At 39.9% G+C, this 21,645-nt stretch overlaps 1 protein-coding gene across 1 annotated transcript in view; it reads left to right on the plus strand.

Moving 5' to 3' along the window:
- camsap3 (calmodulin regulated spectrin-associated protein family, member 3) overlaps positions 1-21,645 on the plus strand; it is a 55,256-nt gene that overhangs the window by 19,548 nt on the left and 14,063 nt on the right. Inside the window, exons 2-4 of the mRNA XM_036567497.1 lie at positions 1,522-1,787; positions 15,776-15,916; positions 19,359-19,436. Coding sequence (XP_036423390.1) covers positions 1,522-1,787; positions 15,776-15,916; positions 19,359-19,436 — 485 coding nt within the window. The remainder of the gene's footprint in view (positions 1-1,521; positions 1,788-15,775; positions 15,917-19,358; positions 19,437-21,645) is intronic.

Consider the following 21,645-nt stretch of genomic DNA (forward strand, 5'->3'; position numbering starts at 1 on the left):
TGTGGATTGGGATACATGTCGCAACAAATATGTATTTATTACAGCTGCTTCTTATTTGTATCCACATATTTGACATTTTCTGCTTATGCTGCATTGCAAATTGTTTAATGGGCACAATCCAGCTGACTACCCAGCAGTGTCCCATATTTGAGAAGCCAGCGGTAAAGGAAAGAATGCAAGAACGTAGTGTTCAGCCAGTTTCTGTCCTGAACTTTTGTTTATTGTAAGTACATATACACGCTGACTGGCTACTACATTAAGCACACCTACTTAAATAACATCTGCATTCATTGTCCATTTTATTAGATCCACATAACAAATAGGTGCACTTTGTAGTTCTACAAACTTTGTAGCCACCTTTCACTCTGTTCTTCAATGGTCCGGACACGTAGGACTGCCATGTCTGATCCACTCATATCAGCACAACACAAACACGCCGCCACCACCACCACCACGTTCACCACCCAGATAATACCTGCTCTGTGGTGGTCCTGACCATTTAAAGAACAGGGTGAAAGGGGCTAACAAAGTATGCAGAGAAACAGATGGACTACAGTCTGTAATTGTAGAACTACAAAGTGCCTCTATATGGTAAGTAGAGCTAATAGAATGGACAGAAAAGTGTAGATACAACGAGGTGTATTAAATGAAGTGCATATATATTATGCACACTCCACGTATAGATGCTCACATTGTGTAATTATCAAATAAGACTGTTTATCATATAAGATTGGAGTTGAGAATGGCTGATAAAGTGCACTGCAGCCCTGCCGAGTTGGCTGTTTTGAGGTTCTTAGGTAGAGTATGTTTACTATGTACTATGTTTAATAGAGAATGTTTACCTCTGTGTATGATCAGCTCAGAAGAAGAACTGGATCTCTTAGAGCAACCTGCAACTTGCTTAACTAGATTGCCCACAATAATTTTACAGCAGGTGTTAAAAACATACCCTTTTAAATATTATTTCTGCTTAATTCAGTTGTTGAGATGTAAATACAGTCATTCAGAGAGATTTGATGTGGAGTTGTTAATTGTAGAGAAACTGACTGACTGGGATTTCTTTACAGTGGTGATGATCATAGGATGATTGAGTCCATGACGCGAATTAAGCCATTTTACTTATTATCTATAACCACCAGTGAATTGACACGTGCCTTCTGAGTTTTTGTATGTAGTGTTAAAAAGTGCCATAACTGTCATAAACCAGACTATTTTACCTCACAACACCATGCATATAAAATATTTCGTTTTAGACCGAAACCTCCCTCATAGCTATTGGGAAGACAATGTCTCAGCAGCATGATAACGTCTGGTTCCACCTCTGTGAATAAATTTAGCTCAGTAAGTTTCTCTTAAATGGTGCATTTCACATCAAACCGCTCTGAAAGACCATTTACATCTTCACTGTTTAATTTTGCAGAAATTCTGAATTCCCTTTAATATTGCACTATGCCAGATTACAGGACACTAGTATAAATGCACTGTAGCTGATCTGATTGTTTATTTTCCTGTACGTTGTAGAGAATGTTCCGGTGGAGCTACGAGACCCATTCTACTGCGACCAATACGAGCAGGAGCACCTGAAGCCGCCCGTGACCCGGCTACTGCTGTCACCCGACCTCTACTGCCGCACATACGGCCTGCTACTGGCCGGAGGCTCTGGGGCTGAAGGGCCTCCCAGAGACAATGCCGCCCTCCTGCAGACCCTCAGCAAAAAGGGCCTGGTTCCAAAAGATCAGAACATCCCTGTGACCGAAGCTGACCTCAGCCACAAACCCATCAAAATGGTAAGAGGTGCTGTGTTGAGGTTGTGGTTCGCAGGCACATTCCCATCTGGCATGTGCAGATAGAAGAGTGTCTGGTGGGGGGGGGTGGATTTTTCAGACACAGCTGTGTGAATTATTGAGCATCTGTGTCTGCTGGTGAGCATGGCTTCAGATCAGAGAACGCCCCGGTCGCGCTGGAGCCTGTCCAAACATCCAAATCAATCCAGTAGTTGACCTTTTACCTCGCTGGGACAGGGAATGGGATTTTTGTGATCGCATTTAGAAAAGGGTTCTGCTGACCAGGAGAGTATTGAGAGAGGGAGGGGCTGGGATGGGGTGAGTCCCGGTTACGCTGTGATTCGAGGGATTAGAGGGCATAAAGACCAACCCCCCACTCTAGCAGTCATTAAGGCTGAGTGGCTTTATCTGTAAGAGACTGTGTCCTGATAATATACAATAATAAAGTACTATAGATCAGGCTTTAAAGGAGAATTTCATAAATTATTCAAATTTTTTGCATAATGCAATCTGTGTAAACAGTCATTCAGAGTGGTTTCATGTGTAATGGTTAATTGTAGAGAAATGTACTGACTGATTTTCTTTACAGTGGTGGTTTTAGGAACCAGACTTCGCAGTGTCTACAGCGTCAGTGTAGTTGTTTTATTTACCATCAAACACAACCACTGGACCTACTGTCTTCTGAATTTTTTTTTTCTAAAAATATATTTTTTGTATTTCATGTGTTGTTGATGGTAAAATAGTGATAAGTCTAAAAAAATTATGTTTTGTCTGGGGACTATTTTATCTTGCATGTACCTCACCATCGTGAATCGAATTTAAAAATGCAGTGTAGGCCAAACCTTCTCAAACTACCATAAAACAATGTCTCAGACATTAAGCAGTGTATTCATAATTATTTAATGTAATAACGTCCAGTCAGGTAGCATTTAGGGTGTGAAACAGAATGAACCATCGTCCCCTCCCTGCGTACCTTCTTTGGTATGTGGAAAAGACGAATTTCTGATGTTGTTTTGACAAGTGCATGTGTTTGATCATCTCTTCATAAACTCAGACTTGTAAATCATAGAACAGATGGTTTGACTTTTAAATATTTTCAAGGCTGAGGCACGTTCAAAGCTGTTATATTTAATATGCACGTTTGACTTCACACACAAATTGTATTGTGTATTAGCCACTCGAGGCTGTATTACGTGGATTTTACCTTGCTCTGCATCCTGCAAAATCATCAAGTCAAGTCAGCTTTATTGTCAATACTACAATATGTACAGGACATACAGAGTATTGAAATTGCATTACTCTCAGACCCCATGGTGTAGCAATAACGTTAAATAGGCAGTAAACAGGAAATGTGTGAATTAAATAGATACTAAATAAACAATAAACACTGATCGTAGAAATAAACACTATTTGTAGAAAAATAGAATAAAAAAATATATTATTATTATTTATTCTTTATATATATATATATATATATATATATATATATATATATATAAAGAATAAATAAAAAAATATCAATGTGAATGCTAAGCAAACCAGCACTAAAATGCAACAGCGTATCGTTTTCCACTTTGGTACAGACCAAGGGAACCGAACTATAAATACATGCTTAATGCATTAAACTCTTCAGACGTCTGGTTCAAATTGTCGCTGCTGTGAAAAACTCTGACTCAGCAAGATTTTCTAGAAACTTACATTTCACATCAATCCATTCAGAATGACTTTGTTTATATCTTAATGATTGATTTAATGGACTCTATGTGGTATAAAGTGAAAGTTGTGTTAATCTAAAAAAGATTTAACTGTTCCTCTGAAGCAATAAACCGAATAAAGAGAGCTAATTCTGTGTGGATGTTGCTCTTTCTGCTCCATCTCTCATCACAGGGTTGAAGTCAGGGGACACCTCTTATTTGTGCCTTTTCTCAGATGTGATCCTCTAGCATCAGCTGTTGCTCGTATCCTCAAGGGAATTAATCTTTCTGAAGGCTGTTCACCTTTTTAGAATAAAACGTGAACCCACACATTGAAAGAGCTGCGTTTTCAGACATGAATAACTCTGTTTGATTTGTCAGTCTTCTGCAGTGACCTGATTATTATTCTTTTCTTTCCGTGGATTCGCCTACCTGTTACCTTCTTTCTTTTTTCTGTCACGCCTCAGAGAGTATTTTCCTAACAGAGACATAAGCTTCATAATATCTCCTAGCGGATTGGTGCGTGTGCGGCTCTCACCATAGTGAGCGCTCTGCACTCAGCTGCCTCTGTCTGGTGGTCATGGCAGCAGGTGCTGCGCTGGTGCCATAGCGACGGGTTCAGTGAGGTGTGATGATGTGCTCTGTGCTCGGTCTGCGCTGTCTGGCGGTGTGGGGAGCCGTTCCCAGGCCTGGCTGTGAGGGAGCGCTGGGGTTTGGCTGTAACGGTCTGGCGCGGGCTGCGCTGGCTGGCTGGCTGCGGTAGCGGCGGGGAAAGTGGGTCACGCGGCAGCAGCATTAGGAGGATGGAGCAGCAGGGTGGGCCACAGCCAGTAAACAGCTTTGGAACAGCAGCAATCGGTGCAAAGCTCAATCTACTGGCATGCATGAGGCAGACTTAACTGTGCAGAGTCAGTGAAACATCAAACAGCATCCGTTCACTATGAGAACGAGGGCACTGTACAGTCACTGATCTTACTGCTCACGTTATATATAAACTCACTGACTGACTGACTGACTGACTGAAAGACATGATGAGATTGAGACCCTTGTTTTTATATCTGTCTTTCTTCTGTCTTCTCTCTCACTCTGCCCATCATTTCATTGTACTGTACACTTGCGTTTGTGTGTAATTGAAATGTATCTGTTTTTTTCTTTTTCTTTCTTTCTGTCTTTGTTTCTTTCCCCCTTACTTTTCTCTCTCTTTCTAGCCTGCTAACTTTTTCTTGCCTTCTCTTATTTTCTTACTCTCACTTTTTTCCTTGCTTTATCTTTCTTTCATTTCTCTTACAGACTTTTTTCTGTATGTAACTCTTTCTTTCTTGCTTTAGCTCCCACTTTCTTTCTCCCCCTCCTTTCTGTTCTTTATTGCTTTTATATTTTTCTATTTCGCTCTTTATTTTTTCTTTTTTCTCTTTCTTATCTTTCTTATCTGTCTTTCCCTCTGTCTCACTGCCACTGTCTTTTCTTTTTTTCATTTCTTTTTGCCTTTCTTCTTTTTCTTCCCATTCATTTTCACACTCTTTCTTCAAGCTATTCTTGCTTTCAGCCTTTCTTTGTCTTACACTCTTGTTTTTTTTTTCCTTCTTTCTTTTTTCTCAGTCTCTTTTTTCCTTTATCTTTTTCTGTGTATTACACTGTATCTTTTTCTCACCCTCTCGCCCTCTCTCTCTCTCTCGCTCTCTCTCTCTCTCTCTCTCTCTCTCTCTCTCTCTCTCTCTCTCTCTCTCTCTGTCTGTCTGTCTGTCTGTCTGTCTGTCACATCCCCCACCCAGCACTCCTCAGATTGAGGATAAAAGATCTGTGAAGATTAGTGATAATCTGTGATCCAGACTCCACGTCAGCCGCTGCAGTATATCAGCGGAGTGAGGCTCTACTCCACCAGCTCTGGTTAATGGGGTTCGGACAGGAGCCAACACGCTTTGCGTTTAACTCTTGCTGCGTAGACAGCATTCCCTACGAGAAAGCAGCCGCGAACAGGAGGTGTCACCCGTACATAAACCCGTCTCACCTACAGGCTGGGAGTGCAGGGGTCTGGATCTGCTCCAGTTGAGCCCTGGGTTGTTTTTCTAGTAAATTGATGAGGGAACTGTCTAATGAATGCCTTAACATGCACAACCAAAACAGGACAGAGATACAGAATTCAGTCCACTTCCTGTGAGGCAGTTGCTCTTGGTTCGAAATGGTGTACGTGTTGTTCATTTGTAGTGGTTCTACTAAGGCAGAGCAAAATGACATTATTATATATTGTGTAAGGCTGTGTATTTCTCCAACTAAGTAAGTAATGTGGCTTTTTTGTTTTTTTTTTCTTTCCCCCATAGCTGCATGCTAGACAACAAAGTCTTCTTTAGATTGCGACATTGCTCTGTTGTGTTTAATGGCCTTCCAGATGGGCTGGTTTTGCCTAAGCTAATACAGATTGCTCTTGCGGCCTGTGTGTTTACATGTGTCTGCTATGAGGAAGAAGGACACAGTCCACACCATCATGCACGGTTTCCTGAAAACCACCCCCTACTGAGAGCTTGACCCCACTCAGCCTCCTGCTCGTGGCTGTGCGGGGTAAAGGTCTGGGGGGTTGGGCTAAGTATGTGTACATGGTTGGATTTTTTTTTTTAATGTTGTTAAACTGCAGCTATAATCACTGAGGCGGCGGTTCTTTTGTTTCTACTTCGTTCTGTCATGGAGTCTCTGCTTCAAGGGTTTGTTTTGATGCTATGAGAAGATTGACTTGGGCCTGGGCAATACAACGTTAATGATATTTATCAAAATCAAAAAATGATATTCCGATGAGATTTTTGATGAAATAACTATGATCAGTGACTACTTTGAAATGCTAGGTGGCGATGTACACATTTTACTTACTAGTCAGGGTGAACACGACTAGCTCCTCACCTGTACAAACCAATGGATCATTTTTTTTATTACATCAAAAGCCATTTGTTCAAGGTTCAAAATGCTACTCAGATTTAAAATAGAATATTAGGAAAAATATACAGTGGCAGTCAAAGATTTGCTCACATGCATGTCAACACTGTCTGTTCACTTAAAAACCATAACAAGTGATGGATACTCCAGCAAGCTATTTTCTGTTCAAGAAGCTGTGCAGTTTATTAATATAAATTGAGACACCATGTAAATCCATTGAGATTTTGTGGGGCTAGATTGGGAAACATTTGAAAAGGAGTCTACCCAGTATGGATGGTGTGTGGACAGCAGTGAAGAATGTGTTTGAAGCAGTAGGGCTGAAAGATTAATCGTTTTTATATTGAAATCGCAATTTAAGATCCCAAGAGCTGCAATTTTTTTTTTATTGTCTACATGGTTAAAAAAGAGAGTTCTTCAAGGTTCTTGAAAAAGGTGGTTCTTTAGTAAAGTAATTAAAAAGGTATAGAACCATGAACACTCAACAACCCATTTGCATGCTTAAACGGTTCTCTGCATGGTGAAATAGCTCTTCAGATTGTTGGAGAAATGTGTTGCATGTGATTCCATATAGCACCAAAAAGAGCTCTGCTATTGTTATGATACCAAGCTTGTAACAGTAAAAGAACATTTTGGTGCTATATAGGACCCTTTTTAAGAAAGGTGATATATAGAACCATTTACAACACACTCTCCATAAATCTAAAGAACGATTTCACTACGCAGAGAACTTTTTAAGCATGCAAGTGAGTCATTGAGTGTTTATGGTTCTATATAGAACCATTTTCTTTACTAGAGAACCCTTGAACAACCGTTTTAAAGTGTGTACATTAGCAAAAGCGTTGTTTTAAGAGGGGAAATTGAAATTGAGACTAGAGGAGCTAAAAATTATGATTGAACACTACGCAGTTAAAAGACTTTTTTTGTATTGATCACTGACGACAAAACGTGAAGGCAAAATAGCAAATAGCAAAAAAAACAGTTTGTAGTGTATCATTTTGCAGCTTATCGAGGAAAACTGCACAGTGCTTTGTCATACTTTTTAAGTGAACAGATAGAATAAACACATCAAGAACAGTTGCTAAAAACAGTCGTGAGTGGTGCAACCATCTAAGGGTTTACCTTATCAGGAAATCATGCATCCAATCCCAGGTGATACTGTAGCCATCAGTGGCCAGGAGTAGACTTGAGCCAACCAACAGTAGTATCATAATGTTAGTCCATGTCCTGATTCAGCACCTTTAGAACATTTTCTAGCAGTGCGAGATAGACTTTTACCCACTGTCATGCTCGTTAAACTGCTAAAGCCGTGCTGCAGCTTTACAGGCATGGGATGACTTCTCTCACGAAACATGACCAGGACTAATAAGATTTTTATATTGTGATTTACATCAGTTATTAAAAACAAAACATACAGCACACAGCTGCAGTAACAGTTGCCTTTAGTCTTCTTCAGATAGTTAAGATTAAGCGATTTTCACACAATTTGCAACTACTAAGCCAACAACAATGTTAGCTTACAAGTTTTTGAGCAGGAAGCATGTTTTTCACTGGTTTAAACAGGCATGGCAGGTAATGAGGTGTTACTGCATAACTTTCCATGCTGAAATGAGTCATTGCAGAATGATGGTGTGGAGGTTAATTGAGGCTTCTCAGTCTTATATCATAAGGAGCTGTGCTGGTGGTACGGGAATGCGCTTCACTCTTTCAGGATGGTGTCCCTGTTCCCTCATCATTGCGATGCTAGCTGATGTAACAGAATTGGCAGATAGTGTTCTCCTCCAAGCATGTTGAGCTGTCCAACGCCGTTGCAATAGAGGTAGTTCCAAAAGATGTCTGGGAGGAAGCATGCTTGGCAGCATCATGAGGGGAGACCTAGCTCATGGGTGGATTTGACAGTGACTGAATTGGGAAGAAAAGCTGTGTTAAAAAAAATAAATAAATAAAAAGTTGATAATCATCAGTGGAAGGCAGACGTGTAATCAGTTGCTTTTGATTGCGTCAATCTCAAAATGATAACTTTATAGGAGCTGGAAAAAAACATTCTTAACTTTATTGTATTTGAATTTAACAACATTTTATTCAAAGTAATTCTGAACCATTTCGACAAAAACTGATGCATTAGAATTTTTGATATGACAGTGATGATAAAGTGTTTATCAATATTGATTTAAATGCAAAAAAAAAAAAAAAAACCTGACAAGATTTTTGGCCATATCACTGAGCTCTAGACTGATGGCGGCTCTGTGCAGTCGGGTGGCTGCTGCTGCCCCAGGACTCCGAGAGCCTTAGCGCGCAGCTCCTGCCTGTAGGGAGGTGCACTGTGGGTCATGGTTGGTTGCTATGGTGATGTGGCAGGTTTGTTTGTGCTCTGTGTTCCAGGACTGGGCCTCGCTCCCCTCTCATTAGGGAGAACTTGTGATTTGGCTTAGCGAGTTCTGTAGGGCCGTCACGGGAAACCCAAGCCTGCGTTCCCCCGCCGTCTCTTTCCTTTTCTCTCTCTCTTTCATTCCTCGCCTTTGTCATGAATTGCTCTCCACTCCCTCCTCAGAATAATTACTGTACCTCACAGCAGAGCTGGGCTTGTGACCCTTCTCTCTCTCTCTTGCTCTCTCTCGCTCTCACTTTCTCTCAGTCTGGAACACATTGTTTCTGTGCACCTTCTACACTTAATCATGCATTTCAAAAGTAGCACAGCTGTCCTCCGCGACTCCACATGAGTCTGTAACAGACTACAGTCTGGTCTTCTCCTTGCAGCTCTCCACTGGTCCTGCACTCCAGTGGGCTAAACCCTAATCTCTGAAGGCTTATCCCATGCAGTGCAGTCCCTTGGCCTGGGTCGCTCGTCCCAGGCTGCTGAATGAATGCTGTGTGACGGGGCGTCATGCTCTGGGCTGTGCAGAGGTCAGCATTTCAGCTCCAACTCACTCTCCCCACCGCTCAAGTGTGTAACTGCAGCGGTCTGGTGGTCGCTCACAAAAGATCAGAAAGTGTAGTTCGTGTGTGTGTGTGTGTGTGTGTGTGTGTGTGTGTTTGTGTGTGTGTTAGGGACATAAAAAGTGCGTCATGGTGCACAGGCCTGAAGATTTAACTGCGTTGATTATAATTAGATGCAAGCCGATTACAGTAATTTTTAATATTGGAATAACATTTAAGTGTGCATTCTACACTTTTTCTATATATTTTTATATTTATGGTCATGACAAAATAATAACTTTCATTGTATAGTGTTGTTTTCATAGCCTATATTCCTCTACTGTGTCAATGGTTTAGGACTATTTTCAGTGGTGGACCAACTCTTGGAAATGTACAGATACCCTTTGTAAAATATTACTAAAGTAGAAGTTCTCTGTTTCTAATTAAGTAAAACAGATTTATTTGCTTTCAAAATTAAAAGTAATGTGAGTTATTACTTCTTGAAATTTTAGTTGATGGTTATTTGCCATATAAATAATTGCAGTTAATGTTTTTATTTAGTTATGTATTTTTTCTTCATCGAATGCAACTATTAAAGTACAAACCTAAAGTAGCCAAATTGGCTAATTATCTGTCTTGTTTCCAGTTGCTTCCACTACTCCTGTTGATTCATAAAAAACACCAGATTCTTTAGAGATGGTGATTTGGCTCAGCAAAATAAATAATTTGAATTTGTTTAAGTGCAAGAACTAAATACTGTATTTGTAACAATACTAATTAGTAGAAATTAAATATTACAACAAAAATAACAATAACATGTAAGCAAAAGTAAGATTTAAACATTTTTGTCAAAGTTATTACAGTGTGACACATTTTTTTTATTCCTTTAGACGTTTGAGGATATTTGATAGAATATTTAAAAATGAAAATATTCGCTAGTTTCAAGCCTGATGAAATTTGACTGTATGTATGTATGTATGTATGTATGTATGTATGTATGTATACTGCAGACTCAGGCTCTTGAAGACCATGTGGCAGCATGCACTGGGGAATGTGTTCTTCTGACTGTTCCTTCACTTGAGAGAGTTAATGATTATAACAGAGAGAGTGTTCGTAGCCAGTGCAGGAGAGGGAGGAGACCACAGTGTGTGTAGTAACACCGCAGAAAGGAATCGTACTTAGAACACGGTGCCCAGACTCTGCAGATAACATGACATACAGCTCAAGCTGCAGTGTGAGTAGTCTTTTCCCATGCATTGTGGCCAAAACATGGCCTGACCACATGAACCCTTGGAGTGGTCGGTAAAGACCTGGCAATCCTCCAGCTCACTGGAAGTGACTGGCTGTCCTCAGAGGGCCGGGCTTGGCATGACCCTCTCACTGTCCATCAAGTGGACGGCTAGAGGAAATACACAGGGCCTGTCCTTGAAGAATCCTGCAAATGTAGATTTGTATAAACAGAGCAATGACTCACATTAAGAGGGCTGGTCTAAGGCTGTATTTGGTTGTGGTTCTGTTTGTAGTTTAACATTTGTGAGTCAGTTTCTAACTAAGAAATTCTGTGTTGTGACCTACACTGCCGGAATACATCTGCACTGTATGCTATGTTGGTATCTAAAAGATTATAAGATGATCCTAGATCAGTACAGTTTACTTAAACAAATGCTCCAAGTGCAAGGTCTGGCCTCTGTCCAGCCAGTGTGCGCTCAGGCGGCTTTCACTCCCTCATTAGGTCAAAGGTTCCTCCAGTGTCTGAAGCACTTGAGTGACCTCACATCTTCCATTGTCCTGGCCCCACAGAGTGTAACTTGGTGTCTATTACAGAAACAGTAGTAAGGGTAGTAAGTGCGATAGCAGTGAAAGTAGTAGCAGTGTCATTAAGACAGGGTTGATCAGGGGTGTAGAAAGTGGCTAATGATGCAAGTAGTAGTAATAACAGTAGTAGTAGTAGTAGTAGTAACAGGTGGGCAATATGATGATATACAGTATAAGGCACTTAGTGTGCCTGCACAAAAAAGCCTTTATTACAGCTTCTGTTCTTTTTGGGAGACTTGCTTTCAGTTTTCATAGAAATCTGCAGGGATATTTTTCAGGTCAGTCTTAGAAGTTTTCTGCTTCTCACAACTCAGGTAATCCCAAACATATTCAGTGATGTTTTCATTCATTCTGCAGTGATGTGTCCTTTGTTCTGAGAACAGCACTTTGAGATGTGCTATTCTACTTAAAGACTTTTGTGAAGCTGCCAAATATATATTTAAATATAATAGAAACACAACTGTATAATATAGAAGTAGTAGTAGTAGTAGTAGTAGTTGTAGTAGTAGTAGTAGTAGTAGTAGTAACAGTAGCATGAACAGTAATAACTCTAGCAATAGGAGTAGTAACAGTATTTGTAGAAACAGTAGCAGGTGTAACAGAGGTGGTAGTAGTAGTAGCAGAAGTAACACTGGTAGTAACAGTATTAGTAGTAAGTAGTAGCAGTAGTAATTGTAGTAACAGTAGTAATAATAGTGGTAATAACAGTGGTAGTAATAAAAGTAGCAGTAGTAACAGTGGTAGTAGCTGTAGTAACAGTAGTACTAGTAACCATAACACTAGTGCTAGTAACAGTAGTAGTAGTAGTAGTAACAGTAGCATAAACAGTAGTAGTAACAGTAATAACTCTAGCAACAGGAGCAGCAACAGTATTTGTAGAAACAGTAGCAGGTGTAACAGTGGTGGTAGTAGCAGAAGTAACACTGGTAGTAACAGTAGTGGTAGTAAGTAGTAGCAGTAGTAATTGTAGTAATAGTAGTAACAATAGTGGTAGTAACAGTGGTAGTAATAAAAGTAGCAGCAGTAACGGTGGTAGTAGCTGTAGTAACAGTAGTACTAGTAAAAATAACACTAGTGCTAGTAACAGTAGTAGTAGTAACAGTAGCATAAACAGTAGTAGTAACAGTAGTAACTCTAGCAACAGGAGCAGCAACAGTATTTGTAGAAACAGTAGCAGGTGTAACAGTGGTGGTAGTAGCAGAAGTAACACTGGTAGTAACAGTAGTGGTAGTAACGGTATTAGTAGTGAGTAGTAGTAGCAGTAGTAATTGTAGTAACAGTAGTAACAATGGTGATAGTAACAGTGGTAGTAATAAAAGTAGCAGTAGTAACAGTGGTAGTAGCTGTAGTAATTATAGTGGTGTAATTAACAGTAATTAACAGTGGTCATACTAGCAGTAGTAAAAGTTGTGCCAATAACAGTAGAGGTAGTGACAGTAGTAATAGTAAAGCTAACAATAGGAGCAGTAACTGTTGCTACAACTACTGTTACAATAACAGTAGTTGTAGTAACAGGAGTAGTAAAAGTAGCAGTAGTAACAGTGGTAGTAGTGACAATAACAGTGGTTCTTGTAACAGTAGAGGTAGTAACAGTAGTAATAGTAATGCTAACAATGCTAGCATGGTAGTAGCTCTAGCAGCAGCTGTAACTGTTAACAGTGGTGCTTGTAGCAGTAGCAAAAGTAGTCCTAGTAACAGCAGCAGCAGTAATTGTAGTAACAGTGGGGGTGTAGCAGTAGTAACAGTATCAAGAGTGGTGTTAGTAACAGTGATAGTAACGGTGATAGTGCTGGTGGTAGTAACAGTAGTAGCAGTTATAACCGTAGAACTAGTAACAGTAGCAATGTCAGTGCATCAGGGTGAGCAGGTGTAGAAAGTGGCTCCTGGTGTAAGCGGAGGCTGTGGGTAATGACCTAACCCTCTTATCAGCACTAAGGAGCTCTCCCTGGCTGAGCTGCTAATGTTGGCGGGTTGTTTTTAATGGGCTGGGAGGATGAGAGGAGGAGAACTAATGGCTTCAGGATGCAGGAGGTCCTTCACATCTCTCTCCTCTGTTTTTGGACGGGAGCCGGAAATGCTGCTCCTGGCGTATATTTGAAATGGCTGCGTTGATGATGTTAGGAAGGAAGGGGTTATGATGGATACTTTGTTCGCCTACGCTCTGATTCGGCTGCACTCTGGAGACGCACATAGAGCGCAGATGTGGATGCGAGGTCTGTAGAACAGGGTACATTCCCCAGTGAGTTCATTTACATGGTTGGGTTGTGTTGGTTCCAACGCGTGAGTCATGCTGCAATATATCAGAGAGAGAGGGGAAGTTGAGGCAGGAGGAGAGGAGTGTCCTGCTTTAACTCGGGCAGAGGGAAAGGGAAAAAGTGCAGACTGCATATTCAATATTGATCTGTTCCAGAGTGTGACTCACTGCAGCTGTTTCAGACTGTATTATACAGCAAAACACAGCACACAAACAGAAGCACATTTGTGTCTGTCTGTTTCTCTGTCCATCTGTCCATCACTCTGTGATTTACTTGGCCCAACCGATATCACATGGCTGATAAAATCACCCAGAATTAGAGTTTCAGGTATTGGTCTTTACAGGCAAAAATCTCATGGATTGTTTGCTTGATTTATATTAGAATTAGGGCCTGAAAATATGAAAATTTTCTGGCTTATACTGATTTTAAATTTTGATCAAATTTGATGTTCATATTTTAATTTTATACTCCAGTAGTTTTAGTTAGACAGTGCTTTAGTGATTGAATTGATTGTGCTTTCTCAATTGTTACACTTCTTCTTAAACTCAAAACAAGAAGTAGCACTAGGGCAGGTCTACCCAAAAGTTTTTTGAAGGTTTTGTTTCCATTTATTACTTTCTTTTTTTTCCTTATTTTTCCATGTTGTTTGCTTCATACCAAAAAGCAGTTTGTTTAATGACGTTAGTCTCATGCTGTCATAACCTTGCTGTCTTAACCATGATGGTGTTTTGTGTTTAGATTTATTTTTTCTGCCTGTATTGCTGCAACATCATTAAACAGAGGGTGACTCAAAGGTTTCAGTCTGTCACCTGGATGTCTTGAGCTAGAATCCTGATGATGCTGCAACCAAAAAAGTCGACAGTTATTGGTGCATAATCAACAATAGGTTTTTTTTTTACTGATCTGAAAAAATGCAGGTCAACTTTGCCTTTTGTTATTGGAAAACCAATATAATGTCAGTAAAATTGGACAATTAGGACCTGGGAATCGGGATATCATTCTGTAAAAACTGTATGAATCTTTCATTTTTGACCATATAAAATGGGGATGCTCAATAATATCGGAATCATATTCGTATCAGCATACATTTAATTTTGAACATTTGCAGGCAGAACATTTAAGCGATGCAGGGCTACTGCACTAAAATGTCTTTTGTTTTATTCATTTTACTGCATGTATAACCCCCTTATAAATAAATAGAAATAAATTTTGTTTCTCAGTAATGCTAATCCAGGTAGATATGGTCCTAATTTGTATGTTTTATAAATGTTTATATATTGGCATCAGCGGATATACACAGTCACATGCAAAAGTTTGGGCACCCTGGTTAAACTAGATTTTGTCGATTTTTCTATATGAAAATAAGTTAACAGAATTGGTAGTTTCAGAATATTTTCAGAATGTTTGCTGTAATCTAAAAATTTTGACCAAATAGCACAAAGATTAAGTAGGCATACAACGAATGTCAAAATACAAGTCTTTACAAATAACGTTAAATAAATGCTTTCTGGCGCTGGTCAGTGCAGACAGGTTCGAACAGTTTGATCAGTAGCAGATCAATAGTGAAAATGTCAGCCATATGTAATTATTTCACATTTCCTATAAGGGACATTAGACAAATAATTTGTTACTGCTGTTCATGTCAAATACCAAGATGAGGTACACAACCCGAGAACATCTCCACTACAGGTTTGATACCACTTGAGAACACACAATTCCACTTGATACACAGAATACAGCGAAACAACAGAGGCAGAAGCGAAAGTCCCTGCTTGCATGCTAATGCTGTGTGTAGCTACAGTTTTGAAATGGCAAAAAAATTCACAAACAGCAGTGCCAAAGTGCAAAGCATAACCAAAAAAACAAAATCTAAATCATTCGCTTTCGATGACCAACTTTTTTCTGTTGTCAAGGTTGTTTGGAGCACAAACTGTAGCCTACATACTGTAACAAATTTAGTTTGTTTTTTGTTTAATGATTTTATTTGTTGTTTATTTGTTTGTTTCATTTTTTGGTGCAGACGTTTCACTTTGGGGCATCACCAGTCAAATTATCCTGGTTGATTATCAGATTATTATCGGTTATCAGAATTTGTACTTCTTAAAATTGATATCAGTGACAGTTTTCATATCTGTTCTGCCCTGTAAGTCACTGTTTCACCTAAATCTCATGCAGATAACAGGTTTGTTCAAATGGCACACCAGCGCCTCAGAGCCACTTCTGATTCTTCCCGTCACAGAGATTCTCTCCAGGCTTCCTCCATTAGCCTCTGCGATGCTGTCAGACTGCTGTAAATGTCACTGGACTGCATTATTGAATGAGGCTGGTCTTAATGGTGGCTGGGTTTCGTTCGCCCTCTGACAGTTGCTCTTCTCCTCTGTGATTGGTGCAGACTGCCCACTTGGCTTTGATAGACGTGCTGATGGCAGTGGGTGCCATGGAGACGTTGAGCACGGTGCGGGCGAGTGGAGGAGCAGATCTGATCGAGGGAGAGGCTGACTGGGAGAGTGCCCTGCTGCACTGGGTCAACACGGTGAGTGTGCAACTGTAAACAGATTCATACAGCAGCGCATGGAGATAACATACTCAACTTTAGAGTGAAAATCAAATATACACAATTTCCTCCCCCACGATTGTTCACAAGACATGATTTGGTGTCTGAAGCTTCTTCAGTTCTACACAGGAGCTATGAGGCTAATGTAGCTACAAGTAACAGTTCAGTTATCAATGAATGCTATACACATGCATCATACTTTTGTCTATTTTCATAGATGACACTGTCATACAGTGTCAGAGACAGCATAAGCAAATTCCAGCTAATGTTATATTTGAATACTGATACATAACTTTGACATAACTGTGCCATAAACATGTCATGGCATATGTCACATGCTGTCATGAGTTGTCATGAGAGATTGTGTTCACCGTTATGTTACCATTACCAGTAATTGTCAAGACTAAAGTTATGATGTTTGATGTCATCAGGGCGAAATAGAGTACATTTAGCAAAAAGTTGCATGTGACATAATCTGTCATGACTTCAGACATTATAGAATCTGTCATGATAATTACCTGTAAAGGTAATATTACCCTGTTATGTCACTGTCATATTATGACACTATAATGTATGCATTAGGCGCTTTACACATTGTTAACCAGTGAATATAAGCTTCTGTTGCATGTTCACTACATCAGCCTTAAAGCTCCAGTGCAAAAGTGAAGAAGCAAATTTCAGACAGCAAACATGTTTTGGCCTATCAGGCTACATTTAGGTTAAGGGAAATTTGTGTTATTTTGTTTTGCCACAAATACAAATAATTACTGTACACAGCTTCAATAAATAGTCAGAGACAGAGGTCTTTAAATCTGGACCTTGAATCCAGTTTCCAGTCTGTATTTTGTAAACACTGGTGGTTAATTGAACTGCTGATGGAGCTGTTTGGCCACCTACAACTAGACCTACCAGTGTTTACAAAATCCAGGACCTGGAAACTGGATGCAAGGCCTAGATTTGAAGACCTCTTTTCTAACACATAACCTGACTCACAACACGTATAGTGCCCACACAGCCTCATATATCAGTATACATCCTTTCCATTCCTCATGCACACGTTCAGGCAACACAGATAACCTCATACAGCACATCCAGCCTAACTGAATCCTGCAGAGGGCCCCAATCCAACAACCAACAAACCATTTTTTGTGGTCAGTATATCTGAACCAGACAACCAGTGTTGTGCAACCTCAGATCACCTCGTATATGTGTTTTATTTTACAACTATTACCAATTTTAATAAAGAAATTCAGTTTGTACAACAGGGAACACCTCACGCATACAGTCATGTTTCGACCGCACCCAGGCCTATACATGATTAGGGCAAGGCTGTATAATCATACTTAGCCATGCTATTTGTTTCAGTTTATTGCAACATGCATTATGACAGAAACAACAGCATGACTGAAGCACATACACTGTTTGTTTAGTCTTTGATGTAGCATTGCATCATACTTACCAAGGTTTTTGGTTCCAGGATGGTGTTACCTTGCTAGTCACTGGTTAGAGAGTGAGAAGCCAACTTAGTGTAATACTGTATATAACGCTATCCGATATATCCCATGTTTTCAGATATTTTCCCCTGTTACCAACAGTACTGGGCAGATGTGACCTCCACCCTTCATTTAATTCCCAGTCAAAATGGCTGTTACAAGTACTTAAAGCTGTCATCTTGGAGATTTGCTGAAAAATCCACTGTTATTTCTGTCCTTTCTTCCACTGTGAGAAGACAACTCAGCACCATGGGTCTGAAAGAATGTGTAGCTGTCAAGAAGCCTCACTGAGGGGAAAAAAAAAGACCAAAGTAAAGAAAATTTACAAATCAAACAAAGATGCTACTTGTATTCTTAGAACGATGGACTGACTACCTCAGAGTCCAGATTTCAATATAACTGAATGTGCTTGGGATTACTTGGATAATGAGAAGCAGAAATTTTGCCCAACTTCTAAAGCCACAGTCACAATGGACTGCTGCCCAGGTATTTTCTTTATGGGGGTGGAGCAACAATCAGGTGAGTACAGACAGTACTGATCAAGGTGATTTTGGAGAGAATGTATCGATCAGTAAACGGTTAATGTTAGCTGGGTAACTAGTTTGTTTTTTGCAGCTGTGACTGAGGAATTTCTCAGTTTAATATTCTTTTCAGAAAGAAGACGTCACAGCTCGCCCTCTTGTTTCCTATTGGCTGAAGCTTCAGTGGTTCGCAAATTCACAGGGTTAAATTTTACCTAGATGATCTTGGCGCACAGTGAAGAATAATGCTGTCAGAAGTGAATAGATTTTTCACGTTCTTGTGTTCTGACTGCGGCTTTAGACGGAACTTTGGAGATGTGGAAAATTTTGATATTATCTTATTTCATTGTTAAGCCTTCTGTGTAATGTTTTGTTAAATATGTACATAGCTGTGACGTCAAAGTGTCATGAGTTTTCACATCCTCAAAATAGTTTTTCTTCACGAAACAGTGGTGGACTATGCAGTATCATCATGGTAACAGCCCAAACCCAAGTATCCATATCAGCTTACTGAGAAATAAATAAATAAAATACTGTCAGACATATTTTAACCCTCTGAGGACCATGAACTGCATGTCAAATTTGATGTTTTCTGTTTCTCTATCCTTGTGATGCTACAGCACCTAAACATCTTATTCCATCTTATGAGATCGTACGTGACTCACATCTGGAGATATGAGGCTATGAAGAGGGGCTAAGATACACGTGATCTGCCTCTCGCCGTGTGTAGTTGGCGGATTCGTGTGTCCATCAACATTTCGTGTGAAATGGACCAACAGACACACAAATCAAATTTATCCATCATGTTGGAGACGCTTTATTCTTAATTCAGTCGACACTGGAGACACATGTGAAATGGCATGCAAAAAGCCACTGAAATTGATCTAGCAGCTTTGGAAAGTAGCAACAAAGATAAGGGAGCATTTGGATATGAAACATATGGATATCATGTTATATGCAATTTAAGAATATATGCAAAAATAAAGAAAAGACCCAGAGGGTTAAACAACGATAGAAATAAACATAAAGTTAAAATTGTACTTACACGGGGCCTAAATATTGAAAGCAAAGAGTTCAGGGCACGGTCTCGGGGAAATTCCACTCCAACAGTGGACTTTTGCGTAATACTGTTTCTTTTACTACAGTCAGTCTTGGAAAAACGTGGTAACTGTGAAAGCCCTGTCGGCTTCTTAGTTCCATCATGGATATGAGAGTGGTCAGCTAATGCATTACTATCTGGGTTACAAACTTTTATCAAAGGCTGTATCCTAATGGAGAAAATGATTTCTCTTGGCCAGAAATAATATCATGCTCTCCTGGGTGCTGCTTCAGAAAGCAGATCATCAGAAAGTGCCTTATATGTTGAAACGTAATAACAGTTGTTTTTTGTTTTTTTTCCCTCAACAGTTAAATCAGAAGCTGAAGGAAAGGACAGAGAATGACCAAACCCAGCCTAGCGCTGAGCCACAGCCTGTTCAGCCCTCGGTAAGACATTCAGACACACATATGCAGAATTCTTTCTGGACAGTGCCGTCCTCTCCCTCAAAACTTCCACTGCGGTGTACTTACTACCTCTCCTCTTTGCTCTCCCTTCTTCGCTCCCGTTTTCTCTTCATACCCCCCCTCCACTCGTCTCTAACAGTGTCCCACCCGCTGGTACTGGAAACTTGTTCCTGTAAGTCTCTTTCTCTCACTTTGTCTTCCATTCCATCCCTCTTTTCCTCCATTTTCCTGTCTTAGTATCAAGTGTGACTGTCCTCTTTTGCCCCCTGCTGGCATGATGCACAGCAGTCTGTAACATTAGCGAGCTTCTCTCCTCTCTTAAACCAGACACACTCCTTCACAGTGCTGATGTCATTCAGCATTAGCAGTAGAGCAGAAAGGTTAGGCAGAGGTCTAGATCTAACACTGTACTTCAAGGCAGCGCCTTACATCGTGCAGCTACAGTAGTAGATTTCTAAAAGGCATGGCTTAAATTCAGTCGTTAAGTCAAATTCTTTTACATTTGCACTGAGTATAATAGAAACACAGTACAATAGAAATTCTTAAGATCTCTCTCAAATGGTGCTCTGTTCTGTGGCCCTTTTTCAGTTTGGTGACCTCAATAGCTTGTGGATGTAGCAGGCAAGAGAACTCAAGGCTACTAGGTTTAGAAGCGTGCATTTGAAACATATTTGTGTAACGTATTTTTTTTAATTGGCTGATTTGCTTATCTACAGTGGCTTAATCCAGATTACAAGCATACTGTAGCTCAGAAACAATAAACCAATACATTTTAATCCTGCCAGCAAATGTATCAATTCTGATCTGTGTCTCAATGAATTGTGGAGAGAAAGGCATTAGTTACCGAATTAGTTTGTGGTCCCTTATTGGCACCATTTTAAAACGAGACAAACAAATACAGACTTAAAGCAAAGAATATATACAATGGGACCAACAGGAAGTACAGAATACAAATAGTAATACATGTTTACATTAATCTCTTATCAAGAATCACTCACAGTTTAGTCATGTTACAGAGGCAGGTGAATGTAGTGGGAATCTTGCCTAAGGACAGTCATCGCTATAGCAGTGGTGTGCATGCCCGAATAGAGAATTGAACCCCAGTGTGCTGCATGGAAAGCAATGATGTTTCCCACTACTAGTCAGGGAACCCTCAGTGCCTTGATTTCTGAGAAAAAAAATCTATAATTTTGAGTTTAATGTAATCGTCATTTTGTTGTGTTTAAATAGCAGCACTGTTGAAGTACTGCTTTTCTTTTATTATTAAGTTTTCATCAGAAACAATGGGAAAGTCTTGAAATCATAACTGAGAAATTAGCCAATCAGGATTCTTTTCTTCTCTGTGTTATCTAGGTAGATACAGCCAGGCTAGCTTTTCCATTAGATAGGACTTCAGGAGCTGAACTGAAGGCCTAATGTGTCAGATGGACTGCTAACAGAAATAGGAACCAACATAAATAGGAATCAACCATATTTGATTTCCAGTGTGTGGGAGCAGTTCTGTGAGAAGCAATATCATTCTAGGCCTTCTGGGAGTTCAAGATAAGTCACTGACTGCGATTATGAGTGGTAGTCTAGCCAGTGTGTTTCAGTCAGATGTTGGAAACCAACAGCAGTCGAATGCCAGTGTTCTTTACTGAAAGAGTTGCTTCGAAACTGCTACATACCAGCTAAAATCTGTTTTAATATGTCATTTACAAGCTTTAAATAAAACTCAGTGTCTTTTACCAGCTAAATGTGAATCTCTGTTTGTGTTAACTTGCTACTAGAAACCCATAGGGTTGCTAGCATAAACTAGCATTATCGAAGAGATGTGTGAATTTATTTATTTATTTTTTGACAGATTTTTGACATTTATGGCCTGAACTTAAGGCCTAGCTCTAATAGTCGCGGTTCACCAACGCCAGCCACACTATACCAACTACAGATTTATGGTTAAATATGTGCAAGTTTGGTAGCAGCAGTTCTACTAACTGCCTTATTTCGAAAAGAAAGTGCCATATGTGCAAACAAGGCAGGAGAAATTCTAATTAATGATGGGATGCAGAGCTTTCTCTGGTAGGCGACCAAAAGCATGCTGATCATAGTGGCCCGGAACTGTTTACATGTCAACTATTTACAAGATGTTTGGTGAATTACAGACTGCAAGACTCAGAGAATCCAACATAACCTGGCAATGGCACAGCATGAA

Source organism: Colossoma macropomum, unplaced genomic scaffold, assembly GCF_904425465.1.
Source record: "Colossoma macropomum unplaced genomic scaffold, Colossoma_macropomum, whole genome shotgun sequence".
NCBI classification, from domain to species: domain Eukaryota; kingdom Metazoa; phylum Chordata; class Actinopteri; order Characiformes; family Serrasalmidae; genus Colossoma; species Colossoma macropomum.